At 37.2% G+C, this 16,449-nt stretch overlaps 1 protein-coding gene across 3 annotated transcripts; it reads left to right on the top strand.

The window, feature by feature from the left end:
• The first annotated feature begins 982 nt into the window (after positions 1-982).
• On the top strand, positions 983-15,642 carry ARRDC3 (arrestin domain containing 3). 3 transcript variants are annotated; one of them, XM_004042266.5, is made up of 8 exons: positions 983-1,596; positions 5,609-5,690; positions 7,608-7,755; positions 8,763-8,865; positions 9,198-9,454; positions 10,095-10,257; positions 10,533-10,687; positions 12,916-15,642. In XM_004042266.5, the coding sequence occupies exons 1-8, from the start codon at positions 1,317-1,319 to the stop codon at positions 12,970-12,972; spliced, it is 1,245 nt and encodes a 414-aa protein (XP_004042314.1). In that variant the 5' UTR covers positions 983-1,316; the 3' UTR covers positions 12,973-15,642. The 3 variants fall into 3 exon arrangements, with proteins under 3 accessions (XP_004042314.1, XP_055245260.1, XP_055245263.1); XM_055389285.2 differs by lacking the exon at positions 12,916-15,642 and having other exon boundaries at positions 1,049-1,596; positions 10,495-10,681; XM_055389288.2 differs by lacking the exons at positions 983-1,596; positions 7,608-7,755.
• The last annotated feature ends 807 nt before the right edge of the window (positions 15,643-16,449 follow it).

The raw sequence follows: 16,449 nt of genomic DNA, 5'->3' as shown, positions 1-16,449 counted from the left end.
ATTTATATACCAAATCATGCTTTTTAAAAACAATTTTATGCGCTTCACTAATTTCTAACAAAGATTTTCCGATTCTGTTGCAAACAATATGTCAGCTAAACCACTATGTCATATGCCTTTTATAAGGTAGTACTTTTTTAGGCCGAACTCTATTCTTATTCCTCTGGACACAGGAGTTGTAATCATGTCTTACTCTGCAAATCTAGCCGTAGGTGGTGTCTTAAAAGGACTTTTTCTTCCTTCGAGGAAGTGATCAAGCTTCCCCCAGCCCCCACCCGTGTCATCCTGGAAACAACTTGGTTGTTTTTCGGTGCTAATTACGCAATGTAGGAGAAAGAAGTTGAGGAGACAGCAAAGCCTATTGATTACATTGTACTTGCGTCTCTACCTCGCTCTTCAAAGGATTAAGGTTCCTTTGACCTCGACTGAGTTCATTTCCACCCTGCCTACAAAGTATTGGTTTAAAAAAAAAAAAACCCCAAGCAAAGTATGCTCTTGTCTATGAACAATATTTCTTGTCCGGTTTTATTACGTTTTCTTTGGAAATTCGTTAGATTATGCTCAACAATCGGCCGCTTGCCCAACCGGTTTCTCCCTTCCCCCATCTCTCTTCACACATCACTTTTTCCTCCTCCTATCCAGGCAGTTGGTAAAACGCTGCAGTGCCGGTAACGCACGCTTCGGGCTGGTCACTGCAATTTATCCTTACTTGGCTTTGCAAACTCCCCACCCAGCCCTTGTACCCTCGCGCCCCACTCTGCCATTATCTTTCTAGTAGAGTGCGCTCGGTAACGGGCTCCAGATAGCACGTCGAGGGTATACGGTAGCCTGCCTACCAATAGGAGCCCACAATGAAGAGAAGTCAGGTTCAGCCGGCCGGCAGCTCCAGTATCTCCTTCCCCTAGCTCTACACCTACTGTACCCGGGAGCGAGCGGGCAAGGGAGCGAGCGCGGCGCGGCGCGGCGCGGCGCGGCGCGGCGCGGGAGGGGGCGCGCAGGGAGGGCGGACAGCAGCCGCGGCCTGCGCCTGCGCACTGGGGTTGTTTTTCACAAAGCTGCTCTTAAAGTGAGCTGGCAGCCTTTAGCCGCCCGTCTTTGTAAGGAGACCACTGAGACGAGCGGGAGCGCGGAGCAGCAGCCTCTGCTGCCCTGACTTTTTAAGAAATCTCAATGAACTATTTGTAGAGAATCACTGATCCGGCCTGCAAGCATTTTGCACGGCAAAAATATCGATCAGTGTTAAGTGAAGATCACATTTTATATGCGATCTTGACTTTTTTGTCTTACATTATATTTTTATAGATTTTGTTATAAACATGGTGCTGGGAAAGGTGAAGAGTTTGACAATAAGCTTTGACTGTCTTAATGACAGCAATGTCCCTGTGTATTCTAGTGGGGATACCGTCTCAGGAAGGGTAAATTTAGAAGTTACTGGGGAAATCAGAGTAAAATCTCTTAAAATTCATGCAAGAGGACATGCGAAAGTACGCTGGACTGAATCTAGAAACGCCGGCTCCAATACTGCCTATACACAGAATTACACTGAAGAAGTAGAATATTTCAACCATAAAGACATCTTAATTGGGCACGAAAGAGGTAAGTTTTTGTTATTCAGAAGTCATTGGACTCATTTTCTTTGGAAACGTACCTTTTCAGTTTTCTGAATTAACGTGATTCTACTCCTAGCATAACTAAGCAGTTTGAGAAAGGTTAGCAAAGTTGGAAGGTTTGGATTCTCCTTGACGTTCATCGTGTGTTAAGCCGTAATGCATGCAGGCATCTGCAAAGTGACTGCAAACTACACTTATTCAGCTACCTCTGTACCCGGCTCGGTCTGTGCCACACGCACTTGTAGTCCATTTGCACCTTACTTATAAATTCTGTTTGAATCCAATTCAATCGTTTTACTAATATATTTTCAAATGAATTGGTAAAAGCTGCAGTCTTAGATTTTTGCCCTTTTACTTGCAACCTAAGATGTAAAAACTGAACTTCGATCAAGAAATGTAATAACATTTTTAAGAGGCTTAATGGGTGTGTTTCATTTTTAATACTGGAATGCAAAAGACTTTAAAGAATTGATGACTGTTCTTTCATAAAAGATTTCTGTGGCTTATTTTGACATATGGTATCAACACCCCACGTGTTTTTTCTCTATTCTTTACCATTCCTTTAAAAATTTACATCCAGCATTCCTTATTTTAAAGGAATGACTATCTGTCATTATGATAGGTATCGAGTCAGTTTTAGAAGCCATTTAGGATCAGTAATTTTCTTTTCCGAGCATCATGTCTAACTTTGGAACGTGCATTCAATGAAACCCATGCCAGTCAAATAGAATTGAAAAGTATAGGGCACACTGGATTTGATTTTTGGTTAGAAGAGGGAGATAAAGGGTTGTCAAAGGGAGAAGGAGTCCTGAGATTTCCATTCTATTGTTTAAATGGTTACATTGTGGAAATATAGGAGACTCTAGGCTTGTTTTTCTAAGTTTCCACCCTTTGTTAGAAGCGGTTCAATCCTGTTTCGGACCAGTTCTGGGGGGTGGTGAGGAGGGGCGCTTGTTCTGCTCTCAGCAGATTGGTTACACGCGTCAGGTGGTGGCGATGACTTAATTCCTAGCCCAAGAAGAATATAATGTTAAAACTGGTTATGTAATTTTTGTGCCTCTCCTTTTTAATGCAGTATTTAGTTCAGATGTTGGCGATTTTTCAGAAAAAAAATTAGAGGCATATTTTACCTTATTTTTTATATTAAAAACGTACATCCTGGAGAAGTGCTGATGACTAAGGCAAGTGAGAAATGAAGGATGCTTTGAGGGACAGTATTAATGCATTATTTTTGAAACTATTAAGGTGAACTCAGTTCTTTAGCAGGATTTTCGTAGTTAGATACAGGTACTTTGCATCCTGAAATAACTAATTAATCTCTCCAAGTGTTAACACTGATAGGAGATGCAAATGCCTAATGACAGCCTTGGTATTTGTTGAAAAGCAGATAGATGACTTTGTGTTTGTACCTTTCTGAATATTGCAGCCTTTTATGAAACGGGTGAAAGAAACAGATTTTTCTTTAAGGGGTTAAGACTTGCAGTGGGGAAAAGTAGAACAACGAGATGTGAGGACAAATATAATTTCATTAGTTGCACCATGATTTCGTGGTAAAGAAAACTAAATGCCCTGCACCCCCAACAAAATGCCCCCCAAACCCTGCAACGCGTAGACGAGCTCAGTCAGGAATAGTTTCAATGACTTGAAACTGGGAGCTCTCAAACTAGCCTGGTAACTGAGACCCCGCCCCGGGCGCCCGGGATAGGCGGAGCCAGGTTTGTTAGCCTGTTGCTAAGGCGATGGCAGGCGCTGATTGGATTGGGCGCGGGCGGGTGGGGAGAGTGAGCTCGCGCCGCGGCTGGGGCGAGGCTAGGAAACCGGCGTGTGCCGGTAAAGGTTCCTCCAGAGCGACCCCCACCCAGCCCGTACTCACGTTTGTTCCCGGGCTTCTGGGGGCGCCCGTCCCGTGTCACATCATGTTCTGTCGCCCCTCTTTTGGGCCTCCTAAGGGCCATCGAAAGGAAACGACTTCAGGCTTTAACTGAGTAGAGGGCAGACGCTCCTGCCGGCCTTACAGGTGCTGGATGGCCATGGACCCAACTTTAGCAGAAAATCCTTTACAGATGGAAGTTGGATGGGAAGGGTTGGCAGGACCCCCGTTAGCTATCTTCCGAGTGGGAGGTGTCAGGGGACTCCTGTGAACGCTTGTTTTCCCCTTAGCTGAAACAAAGCTTGTTCCCCGACCTCTCCAGTCGCCACACTGTCTACCTTGAGTTGACCTGAGGGGACAGAGCAAAGGCTGGCCCGAGGAAGAAGGAAAGTGATTCCAATATCGAAATGTGGGTGGGGGGGGGGGCTTCGACGGGTATCCTCTGCCCCCTCCCCCATCGTTTTCCGAAGCCTTCGGGCCCCCGCCTCCCCTTCGCCGCCCCAATATCCCTCGCCGAAACTAAAGGTGTCAGAGTGGCCCGAGCCAGATCGAACCGGTCGCCGGCTGGGGCGTGTAAAGCGGAAGCGCCGCGGCTCGCTCGCCCCGCCCCCCGGCCAGCAGGCTAGGTTGCGCGGGCACGGGCGCGAGCGCCGCGCGACGTATGCCGTATGTATAGCGGGGCGCGCGGGCAGCAGCGGCGGCGGCGGCGGCGGCGGCGGCGCGCGGGCAGGCCGGCTGGGATCTGCTCGCGCCGGTTTAGGCCGGTCCTCTCCTGCTCCGGTCTAGTTCTTGATTGACAGCCCGGCACTTGTTTACCACGGCGCGGCCGCCGCCGCTCGCCTCAATGAGACTGCTGAGCTGGCACAAAAAGGGAGCGAAGAGGGAAGAAAGGGAAAAGAAGGCGAACTTTGGGCGCCTTCGAGGGGAGCGAATTTAAATGGCTCCCAGCTCATCAGCTAGTTTTTGGTTCTGAAATCCGTTCAGGGGAATTTGCACAGGGGACGAGGAAAATTGTATGGAGACATAAGCGAATCACCATGATTTTTAAATGAAAGTATCGACGTATACATGCTTTTTTCCCCCTTTTTCTCGTTTAATATCAGGGAGGCATCACGTTTTTTGTGTATATTCAATACTTTGCTGAAGGAAAGTTAAATAATGTGCCAGTTTTTTCTACTCTGGGGGCTAATCGTAAAGGTTTCTACACCAAGAAAACTAAAAGATATTTCTGTAATTATTTAAAACGCTAAATAGGCACTTTAATGATCTAGAACCCCCTCCCATATTTTCGATTATATTTATTTTCATGCCACTTGAAAAAAAATAATTTCACCAAAAAAATTGGTTGTAAAATGAAAGGTCATCCCTTTTTTATAGAAACTGGAAACTATTAATAGTTAGACCTCATTTTTTTCAAGGATGTTGGACAATATTGTTTCCTTATAAGCCGACACCACCTAAATGCGGTTCTTTGTAATTATCTAAGGTATAGTTTATGCAAGTTTTAGTCGTTGCTGGGACCAACTGAGTGTTGTGATCATTTTAGATCAATAATTATTTTTAGTTATAAAACTGACATTAAAATCAATGTGTGGCTTTTTTTTTTTTTTTACTCCGTCTATTTGACAAGGTTTTCTAGTGGTTTTGGAGTATCTATTCTATTCACATCTGGTATTATTATTCCCCATAAACTGACATATTTTAAGAGGGTTGCATGAACAGTTTTTCTTTGATACATTATAGTCTTAATGTGATAAATTTAAGCAAACCGTTGGAGACAAAGGATAGCATTGTCTTACCATGATGTGAGACCCGAGCCTTTTGAGTATATATACTATTTTATAAACAGATGCTTTGCAGTTTGGGTCATTTTCCATTAGAAAAAATAAAAAGCCTGTGGGGTGTGAGTATTCATTATCCCCATTTTACAGATAAGGCAGCTGAAGACAGGATTTTTATTTTGTCCAGAGGAAATGATGAAGTTAGAATTAGAACTCGGATCTCTCAGACTCCAAAGCTTGTTTTGTGGTCTTAATTGTTATGTAAGCATCTTTAAAGTTATGCCACCCTGCGGAGTATGTAAATGTTGAATAATAAATTCTTTGTTTTCTTTTTATGTTTGTTTTAGATGATGATAATTCCGAAGAAGGCTTCCACACTATTCATTCAGGAAGGCATGAATATGCATTCAGCTTCGAGCTTCCACAGACGTAAGTATTATAAATAATAGGCATTTTTATAGATACTTATGATCAGAGCATTATTTTAAAATTAAGTATTCTAAATTTAAACATTTTTAGTTGAAAAAAAAACCCTTTTCATTACTGAAACTTGCTAGAGGAAAACAATATATTAAACATAAGAAGCTATTTTTTAATCTAGCGTGGCAAAATTATAGAAGGCATACTCAATTTTCAGTATTCTATCCTAAAGTTTATGAGGTTTTTAAAATAGGAATAGGGTTTCCTTTAACATGAGTGAATTGGAAGTTGCTAGTCAAATAATAACCACTTTATACTTAGTTTATTATCAATTATCATTATGAGAAAAGATAGACCCTATCAAGTCTTAGTAGCTTCAATTTATAAAAAATTCTATATTCTACTTTTTCTGCTAATACTAACCAATAGCAGTAAGTTTCGAAAATAAAAATAATTAGGAATATCCTAACTTTAGAAATGTTGTTCTTCTGATATGAACTTAATAGCTTCTGTACAAAGAACTATTGGGAAGGTCACACAAGAGATATGACCCAGGCTTAAAAGGAAACATGCATCAAGGATACATTAATATAAAACTTGGAATCTAGTAAGAAAGGAAAAAGGAAAGTGGTATATTCTTAAAGTAATGACAGATTGTTGGAAGAGATGATACAAACTTTTTTAAAAAAATGCCTTTTAGCAAATATTAAAACCTGCAAAATGGCACTTGTGATTATTCTGGAGAATAAACAGATTACATAAGATTTTGTCAGGTGGCAAATGTACATTAATTCTACATTTGTTAATTCTAGTGCTTGAGATGTTATATATAGAGAGAGAAGTCATAAATGGTATTTTTTAGAAAATTCTATTTACTATATTATTTGAGAATTTTATTTGGAATGTAATGCCCTCATCTAATTTCTGAGAAAAATATTAAAGTCTGTTGATAGAATAAGGCCAATATGGGGCCTGAGTATTTTCAGCGTCATTTAATGTTAAAGTTCTATCTGTAAACCAAAGTCATTTAACGTAAATTTTGGATAACTATTAGCATACAGTTTAAGATTTTATTTCTCTGCTATACAAGTTAATGTGGGAGTCTAAAATGCAAAAAAAAAAAATATGAAAACACCAGTGTTTCTTATGCTAATCTAAGCTAGCACTCTTGTAAGTAACTGAACATTGAGTATTTTACTAATGAAATTATGAAAAAGATACTGAACTCGCTAAAATAAAACCTTCCACAAGTAAAATCTGACAGAGTTAAAAAAAATTTTTTTCTATTCTCTTGACATAGATCAAGAGGACTATATCTTTTTCTTTTGAAGCCCGTAAAGTTAGAGAACAGCCAAACAAGAATTAGAACATGAGTAAACTGAGAGATACAAAAGTAGTTTTTCAGTAAACTTATGAAATGTGAAATTTTTGAAACTATAATGACTATTCCAGGCCTTTTCTAGACCTTAATTAGTTGCTATTAAAAGATGATAATTCCCGGCTAATGAGAAGTGGAGTACTATAGGGAATTTGGTCTGAATGTTTAACCAGTGTCTAGAATTTATCAGTAGAAATAGTTAAACCATTCTCAACTTTGTGTTTGAATTCTTGGCCTTTTCAAAAAATGTCCATTAAACTTTCATGATTTTGCCACCATCATTAAAAGTAGCCTCCTCTTAGTTTAAATGGATTGTATTCTTCTGGCTTTTTAAAGCAAAATTTTAAAGATATTTATTGTTTATTCTTAGTTGGAAATAGGAAGTTTTTTCCCCGATGACTTATCCCTTTGGAAATTTTTTAAATTATATGTTTGATACCTCATTGGAACATAAACAATACAGTATATTAACACTTCTATTCTGACCTACTGTGTAATTGTTAGAAAGAGGTATAAAATTAATATATTGACCTTTATATTCTGCACAGACCACTCGCTACCTCATTCGAAGGCCGACATGGCAGTGTGCGCTATTGGGTGAAAGCCGAATTGCACAGGCCTTGGCTACTACCAGTAAAATTAAAGAAGGAATTTACAGTCTTTGAGCATATAGATATCAACACTCCTTCATTACTGGTAAGAATTGACTGAATTATTTATTCTTTGTTTTTGGCATATAAATATTAAAGAATAATCAATCACCTAAACTATGCAGTTGTCATAATTTAAAAATACTGGTTTTCTTTTAAAATTTCATAAATGTACATTTTCTTAAATACAGTCAAGAACACTGAAATTAATGAAAAATATGCTCATATTTTTGACATTGTAGTACCTTTAAGTAAATATAAAACTAAGACCAGTATATGATATGAAGTATCTCTTACTCAGAGTATGACAGCCATAACAAAAAACAGATCTGGTCCTTGGATGATTTGAGTGGAAGAAGAGCAGTAGTATCTTTTATTATAATACAATATCACTTACTTGACAATATCATAATCTAAAATTTGTACTATACTTTCTTATTCCAATAGAGGGATAGTTGTCAAATAATGGGGAATCATTAGTTTCATTAAAAAACTTAACTCCTTTTTTAAAGAAATCTATTTTTAATTGCATTTGTCTGAAAATAATTCAAATTTGACTTAAAACTTTATTTGATTTAAACAAATGATAACATCTTTAAAGCACGTAAGAAATGGGCATTTTCCTTTTTTACATATTGATTTTTTTATATTCTCAGAGAAAGATGTTAACATTTGGAATTATGATCAGATTCCTTTCTGTGCTGCCTTTTTAAGGCAGTTTAAATGGAATGTGGAAAGGGTTTTTTTTATTTGGTTGGTTTTTGATTACTATATTTGTAAATAGTGTGAGCTAAAAAACTATGTTTATGGGATGGGCTGTAAACCCTTTACCTTTTTTTCTAATTGAATGGAAATTTATTTAAAAATAAAAGTAATGGTATAATTCAAAACCATCGGTTAGTTAAAAAATAAGAAATATGTCTGGATACAAAAAAAAAGCAAAACCAGTTTTAATTTTTAACTTCCCACAAATTTAGGGTTATATTTTAAAATATTCTGGTATTGATTGTACCTCCATACACTGACCTTTTTCTCTTAATTTTTTTCTTACAGTCACCCCAAGCAGGCACAAAAGAAAAGACACTCTGTTGCTGGTTCTGTACCTCAGGCCCAATATCCTTAAGTGCCAAAATTGAAAGGAAGGGCTATACCCCAGGTATGTAAGAGGTAGATTCCCACAAAAAACTTTTCTTCACTTAGCTTTTGTGTATAAATTTATAATATGACTACTAAATATAAACATAATATAGTATTCTTTTGTGAAATAACAAATTGTGCTTATCCATTTGTTTTTTTCACAAAGTAGAATGTAGTTTCCTTTTTCAAATAGCTACTGATTAGTTCATTTCTATGACTCAAGTTATTTGCAGTTCCTAGGACATCTTTTCATGTATGTTAGTTGCACTTTCTTACTTGAGCTTTAAGAATCTTGACTTCTTTTGTTGTTTTTTTCTAACAGTAGATATGTATATATTTTTCCCTCTCTAGGTGAATCAATTCAGATATTTGCTGAGATTGAGAACTGCTCTTCCCGAATGGTCGTGCCAAAGGCAGCCATTTACCAAACACAGGCCTTCTATGCCAAAGGGAAAATGAAGGAAGTAAAACAGCTTGTGGCTAACTTGCGTGGGGAATCGTTATCATCTGGAAAGACAGAGACGTGGAATGGCAAGTTGCTGAAAATTCCACCAGTTTCTCCCTCTATCCTCGACTGTAGTATAATCCGTGTGGAATATTCACTAATGGTATGTACACATTTAAGAGGTTTTTTCCTTTCTTTTTTCTTTTTTGAAACACCTGTCACCCAGGCTGGAATGCAGTGCCACAGTCTCAGCTCTGCTGCAGCCTCTGCTTTCTGGGCTCCAGTGATCCTCCCACCTCAGCTCCCAAGTAGTTGGGACTACAGGTGTGCCTGTAGCCATGCCTGGATAATTTTTGTATTTTTTGTAGTGATGGAGTTTGACCATGTCGCCCAGGTTGGCCTTGAACTCCTGGGCTCAAGTGATCCATCCACCATGGCCTCCCAAAGTGTTGGAATTATAGGCATGAGCCACAGTGCCTGGCCCAAGAGGTTTTTGGTGTTTTGTTTTGTTTTTAAGTCTTAAAGTTATGACATAGTTTTGTCTTACATCCAGGATTTGATTTTTTTTAATTCCATATATAGTGACATATAAAATACATAACTCCTTATATAGTTTGACTTACAATTATACCTTATATGTAAATGTACTATACAGAATTATACATAAAAGGGAAACTTTTCATGTATGTAAGTTTAAAAATGAAGTAAATGGGGGTTTCAAATAACATTAAAATTGGTTATGAGTTTTTGAAAAGGAAATCATACTTGGCATTCTAAACTTAATATTTCTTTGCAATGTTTAGGTATATGTGGATATTCCTGGAGCTATGGATTTATTTCTTAATTTGCCACTTGTCATCGGTACCATTCCTCTACATCCATTTGGTAGCAGAACCTCAAGTGTAAGCAGTCAGTGTAGCATGAATATGAACTGGCTCAGTTTATCACTTCCTGAAAGACCTGAAGGTAATTTGATAATACACATCTAAGCTTAATCTCTTACTATTATTATCAAGAAAATTATTTTGCCTCTGATATTTTATGACCCTAGATGAACGTAATCTTTCCCTAAAGAAAGTAGATGTGCCCCTAATATTCAGTTTTGATTATATGTCTTCATAGTTTTGATCACCAAACAATAATTATTTTACCTTGACGTTGCTTTTTAATACCTACTATTCTGTGTATTTTGACATGCATAAGAACATGCTGTTCGAATTGCGTGTATCTTTTTCCTTCAGCACCACCCAGCTATGCAGAAGTGGTAACAGAGGAACAAAGGCGGAACAATCTTGCACCAGTGAGTGCTTGTGATGACTTTGAGAGAGCCCTTCAAGGACCACTGTTTGCATATATCCAGGAGTTTCGATTCTTGCCTCCACCTCTTTATTCAGAGGTAAGTACCTACTCCTTAAGTATGAAATGAACTGGCTATCTTGGGAAATAGCATTGCAGGCATTTTTTTTTCTTAATGTTATTAGATCTTGATTATCATGATAACAGAACAAATAATTTAAAACAACAGATTAAAAGTTAATATTAGGGTCGTCAATAATTACTAAGTTTGATGCAGAGGTAGGACTGTTCACTTATTAGGGAATTAAGATAATGATCTAACCTCATGTTGAATTACTAATTTTTTTTTCTCTTAAACTTGTATCTTGAGACACATTTTTTGAAGGAAGAATTTTGTATATCCAAGCATTGATAGGAAGAACTAGCATTTTGCAAACACTGATTAAATAGTAGAATTTATCTTATTCATGATGCTTTTCCAATTGCATATTTTGACATTCTCAGTCATAAGAAATAATGTATTTGTGATAACATCTTAAAACAACATTCCCACATGGTTAGACTATTTTCATTCATCTCATATTGATGGCAGCTAAGCACTTAAATGTAAATAAAACATGGCCCTGAGGAGAAACCCACAGATTACTGAGGAAAACAAGCTAAGAAGCAAAATATTATGTAATAATGTGATAAAATGCACAGCTCATTTGAGAAGCAGCTTATTAGGTCTTGGGTATCTGGTGGGGCTTCTTGAAAAGGTGACTATTAAGCTGAATTTTGAAGAATGAGTAGTCCTCAAAAGGCAGGAAGAACAGTGTATGTAAAGACAAGGAGTGAGTAGGTGGGGTGTCCAGTAATTTCAGGATATTTCAGAGTGACTTTAGCCACTAGTACACATTTTTAAGGGGTTTTGGAGTTGGTTTTGATACCAAAATAATTCTGTAAATTACTAGAATCAGCTTTTTCTTTTGGTTACTGTAATTTACATAGCTGTTTTACTCTGAAATATTACTCCCAAATTAAACATTAGGGGATTGTTCATCATATTTCTCTTTTTTTTTTATTAACACCATAACTGGAAGGGTCAGTTTTCCTTTGGTTGTGATGATACGAGATCATCTTCATTCATTGATTATAGAATATCCAGAATTATTGATGAGACATAATTTTTTCTATTTATTTTCTAATACATACAATTTCTATTAGATGCTAAAAGTGTTCTGCCACTTGTTACAGATTTTGTCATTACATTTTTACTTGGACATTTCTGTCTTGCTTATTAAGTCAGTCATTTCTGGCTTGATTTGAGGCTTCCTGGCTGTCCAAGGAGGCATTTTAAAAAGAATGACAATCTAAGTATAGTTCACTTTTGAGCAATTTGTGGGAAAATTCTGCCTCCTTTTAAAAAGCACTAAAGATAATTTACAACTTTTAAAACCCTAAAATATGTTCAGGGTGTGATTTAACTAAAAGTTATTTGGCTTTTTTCCTTCAAAAATGTGTTTTACCTAAAGCTTCTGAGGCAATTTGGGTTGTTCCACATTTAGATGCAAGTGGATGGGGTCTTGTCCAAAAGCTCTTTCAGTAAAAAATATATTAAACCCAACAATTTGCTTTTCTATGACCATTCTCTTTGTACTTGAGAAGCAACTTTTCATTAAAAATATGTGCATATAAAAGTCACTCTGAAGATAAAGAAGGTGGGAGGAAACCTCTTGAGTGTTTTGGGTTCAGCAGTTTTATTTCCTGATACACTGCGTTTTTGGCCCTCTGTGGGATTTTACACCCATGAGTTATTACCTCACATAAGCACATTGTTCATGTGAGTAAACAAATTGTTTGCACATTGTATAAACAAAGAGCATTGTTTATACGATTTCATTTTTCCAAAGTCAGAGGAAGCAATGAGTTAACTTTTTTGTAGAAGGATGAAAGGGGTGCTTTACAAAAGGAGATGATTGCTATGAAGATATTCTACGTTGTGTATTTAGGTCTTAATTAAGTACTACTAAAGTACTGAGTAAAAGTCTTCATTCACTGATAAAATTTTACTGTTAATTTTTGTGAAATAGGGGACTATTCAGACATGCCTTTATAAAGCTTGTTAATTTAGTAATTAAATATCAGGTACTATAGGTACCAACACCCTTTCCTCCCCACATAGCATTTCAGGTATGAAAAGAGAATAATTGGATATAATATGCTAACAAGCTGTGTTTGCTCTCTGATTACATTTCTTGACTAGTATTCAGAATTGTAGTCATTTGCTGCATTCTTCCTAGACCTCATGAAATAACTCTGTAAACTTTTTTTCTCATTTCTTTCTAGATTGATCCAAATCCTGATCAGTCAGCAGATGATAGACCATCCTGCCCCTCTCGTTGAAGGAACACTTGGTTGAATCAAGTTGATGTGGGTTCCGAACTGTATCTCTTCCGGCTGAGGACAGAGAAGTATCTTGGAGACACGTTTCAGAGGAAGTGGAATTGCTTTTGCCCAGAAAAATGGCGAATACATGAAACAACCAGTGATCATGCTTTAGAAGCCTACAGCAACATTCTGGGACTGCTCCAACATGCTTGAAGATCTAAGCTTTTCTCTTTTAAAACTGGCACATACTCAGAGCAGTCTTCTTAGCCTATGGTCGTACGTGTCAAGACATCACGTTGTAAAGAGGGATGATTTCCTTCTTTTGATTTGAAAATTTGCACATGCTCAATGCTTACATTGTGCGGTTCGATGTCACTACAGCTTCTTTTTTTTTTTTTTTCTATTTTTGCCAGACTCTTGATACTCTTAAAACTTGTTTGTGGTCAGCACAACAAGGAACAAAACAAAGCTTTGAAAAAACTTTAACATGAAAAAACGCACTGACATTTTTTTTTATTTAATATAGCCTGGACTTTACCTGCATATGCACATGCTCAGAATTGTCTACTAGGCTGACCATGTATCACCTCTTCAGCTTGGATCCAATTGTGGATTTATTTACAAACATCAAATGCCTTCAAGCCAATCCTTTTTGCTGTATGTTTTGCAGCCTACTGTAGTAGATACGCAACAGATAATGTGGGGAAAAAAGAGATAAGAGGAGGAAGCTAATAAGAGACTGTCAAGATTGTATACCTTCTTGGTTTCTTTTAAGAATTTGTTGCCTTTCTACTATTACAGCAAAGCAGCATTTTGTTACTGACTGCCTAAAATCACTTAATCTCAGGTGAACGCATCACTTGCCAAACTGTTGGAATGCTATTTGTGTTTTGTTGCACTGTTTTTTTCGTTTGTTTGTTTGTTTATTTGGTTGGCTTTTTGGAGAGGGAAATTTGGAAACGGGACATACACAAAAGTTACACACCCACATTCCCTTTTTATCATGACATACAAGAAGAAACTAGCAGAGCTAAGAATGGAGTGAAGAAAGGCAGTATGGCAGGCACCAGCAAAGAGTTGAGGGCTGTTGCTCTTAAAAATTATTTTTTTTATTATTATTTTAAAAGTATGGAAGTTTTCCATTCACTGGGGAAAGGAGGGAAAAGTGCATTTATTTTTATACAGAGTTACTTAATTACCTCCAAAACACATATGTTGGAAATCGTTTTTGCTGGTGCAAAGTATATTAATGAGCAGGAATACATACATTGAGGTTATGAATAGAGAGCTCAATTTGTACCTTTGCTATCTTGCTCAAGCTTGGTATGGCATGAAAACTCGACTTTATTCCAAAAGTAACTTCAAAGTTTAAAATACAAGAACGTTTGCTGTGATAAATCTTTTGGATTTTTGTGTTTTTCTAATGAGAATACTGTTTTTCATTACCTAAAGAACAATTTGCTAAACATGAGAAATCACTCACTTTGATTATGTATAGATTACATAGGAAGAACAATCACATCAGTAAGTTATAGTTTATATTAAAGGTAATTTTCTGTTGGCTCATAACAAATATACCAGCATTCATGATAGCATTTCAGCATTTTCCAAGGTACCAAGTGTACTTATTTTGTTGTTGTTGTTGTTGTTGTATTTTAGAAGGAATTCAGCTCTGATGTTTTTAAAGAAAACCAGCATCTCTGATGTTGCAACATACGTGTAAAATGGGTGTTACATCTATCCTGCCATTTAACCCCACAGTTAATAAAGTGGCTGAAAATAATAGTAGCTCTGGCTTGGTGCTTGACCTGGTTAAATACTGTCTTAAAGCTCATACAAAACAAATAGGCTTTTCCATAAGTGGCCTTTAAGAAAACATGGAAGACAATTCATGTTTGACAAATGCTGACAGGGTGAAGAAAGCCCAGTGTAAAAATGAATCGCGTTTTAAGTGATTCGGTTAAAGGGTTTGGGCTCCCGTAGCAAACTAATACTAGATAATAAGGAAATGGCGGTGAAATATTTTTTTATTGTTGAATCATTTTGTGAATGTCCCCCTCAAAAAAAGCTAATGGAATATTTGGCATAAAGGGCATTTGGTGGTTTTATTTTTGTTTGAGGGGGATTGTCAGAAAATCCCTTTTCTCTCTTACGTCTAACTGACTAGGGAACAATTGTTGATATGCATAGCATTGGAATACTTGTCATTATATACTCTTACAAATAACACATGAAGCAAGAATGACCAATATTCTGATAATTGGCACTGGATCACAAAATGTGATAAAACTTTAAATGTATAAAACTTTATCAAATAAAGTTTTATTTTCCCCTTTAAAATGTATTTCTTTAGAGGCATTACTTTTTTAAAAATATTGGTCAATTCCTGACATAAGATGTGAGGTTCACAGTTGTATTCCAGTATTCAAGATAGATTCCTGATTTTTCAATTAGGAAAAGTAAAATCCAAAATGTTAGCAAAACAAAGTGCAATATTAAATGTTTGCTTTATAGATTATATTCTATGGCTGTTTGTAATTTTTCTTTTTTTCCTTTTTTATTTGGTGCTGAATATGTCCTTGTAGGCTCTGTTTTAAGAAAACAATATGTGGGAAATGATTTAATTTTTCCTATTGCTCTTCCTTGTGGAAAATAAAGTGTTTTGTTTTTTTCTGTTTTGTATAATTGTTTGGAGATTTATTTGAATCTTGATCATATTAGTAACTCACCATACATGCAAACACATTAAATTAAACTATTAAACTCTATTTTAAGCCATTCTGGGTAAGAATTGTATCTAGGTCTGTACTAAAGAAAATTACTGACCAACTCCTAGGCTAAAGTAGTCCTCCTGTCTCAACCTCCGAAGTAGCTGGGACTACAGGTGCACACCACCACACCCAGCTAATTTTCTAATTTTTTTGTAGTCGTGGTCTCACTATGTTACCCAAGCTGATCTCAAACTCGGGCCTCAAGCGATCCTCCCAACTTGGCTTCACAAAGCACTGGGATTACAGGCGTGAGACACCATGTCCAGACTCTAAATTTCAATCTTAAATATGAAGCAAACTTAACCAGGTAAAATAATTCACTTTCAGGCACCAATTCCTTCTCACTGTGTTGTGTTCAAATTACCAGTATTTCAAGAGTACATAAACATAACATAGTTTTGTTTTTTTTTTAAGAGAGTGTCTCACTTTGTCACCCAGGCTGCAGTGTAGTGGCAGGATCTCGGCCCACTTCAGCCTTGACTTCCCAGGTTCAAGCAATCCTCCTGCCTCAGACCCCCAAGTAGCTGAGACTACAGGCATGCCCCACCATGCCCAGCTTATTTTTGTGTTTTTTGTGGAGATGAGATTTTGCCATGTTGCCCAGGCTGGTCTCAAACTCCTGGACTCAAGTGATCCACCCTACTTGGCCTCCAAAGTGCTACGATTACAGGCACAAACCACCACGCCCGGCCTAAAAGTTACATTAATTTCTAATTTTTGA

This window comes from Gorilla gorilla, chromosome 4 (assembly GCF_029281585.2).
Source record: "Gorilla gorilla gorilla isolate KB3781 chromosome 4, NHGRI_mGorGor1-v2.1_pri, whole genome shotgun sequence".
NCBI lineage: Eukaryota > Metazoa > Chordata > Mammalia > Primates > Hominidae > Gorilla > Gorilla gorilla.
Note: the sequence above shows the minus strand (reverse complement) of the source record. Positions and strands in the feature narration are given on the sequence as shown.

What these genes read in the sequence shown, in the direction of transcription:
- ARRDC3 (XM_004042266.5), top strand. Translation starts at nt 1,317, where the DNA reads ATGGTGCTGGGAAAGGTGAAGAGTTTGACAATAAGCTTTGACTGTCTT. An exon ending in GTGTGGAATATTCACTAATG is followed by an intron (nt 9,455 to 10,094) that starts GTATGTACACAT and finishes TGCAATGTTTAG; the next exon opens with GTATATGTGGATATTCCTGG. An exon ending in ACTTCCTGAAAGACCTGAAG is followed by an intron (nt 10,258 to 10,532) that starts GTAATTTGATAA and finishes TTTTTCCTTCAG; the next exon opens with CACCACCCAGCTATGCAGAA.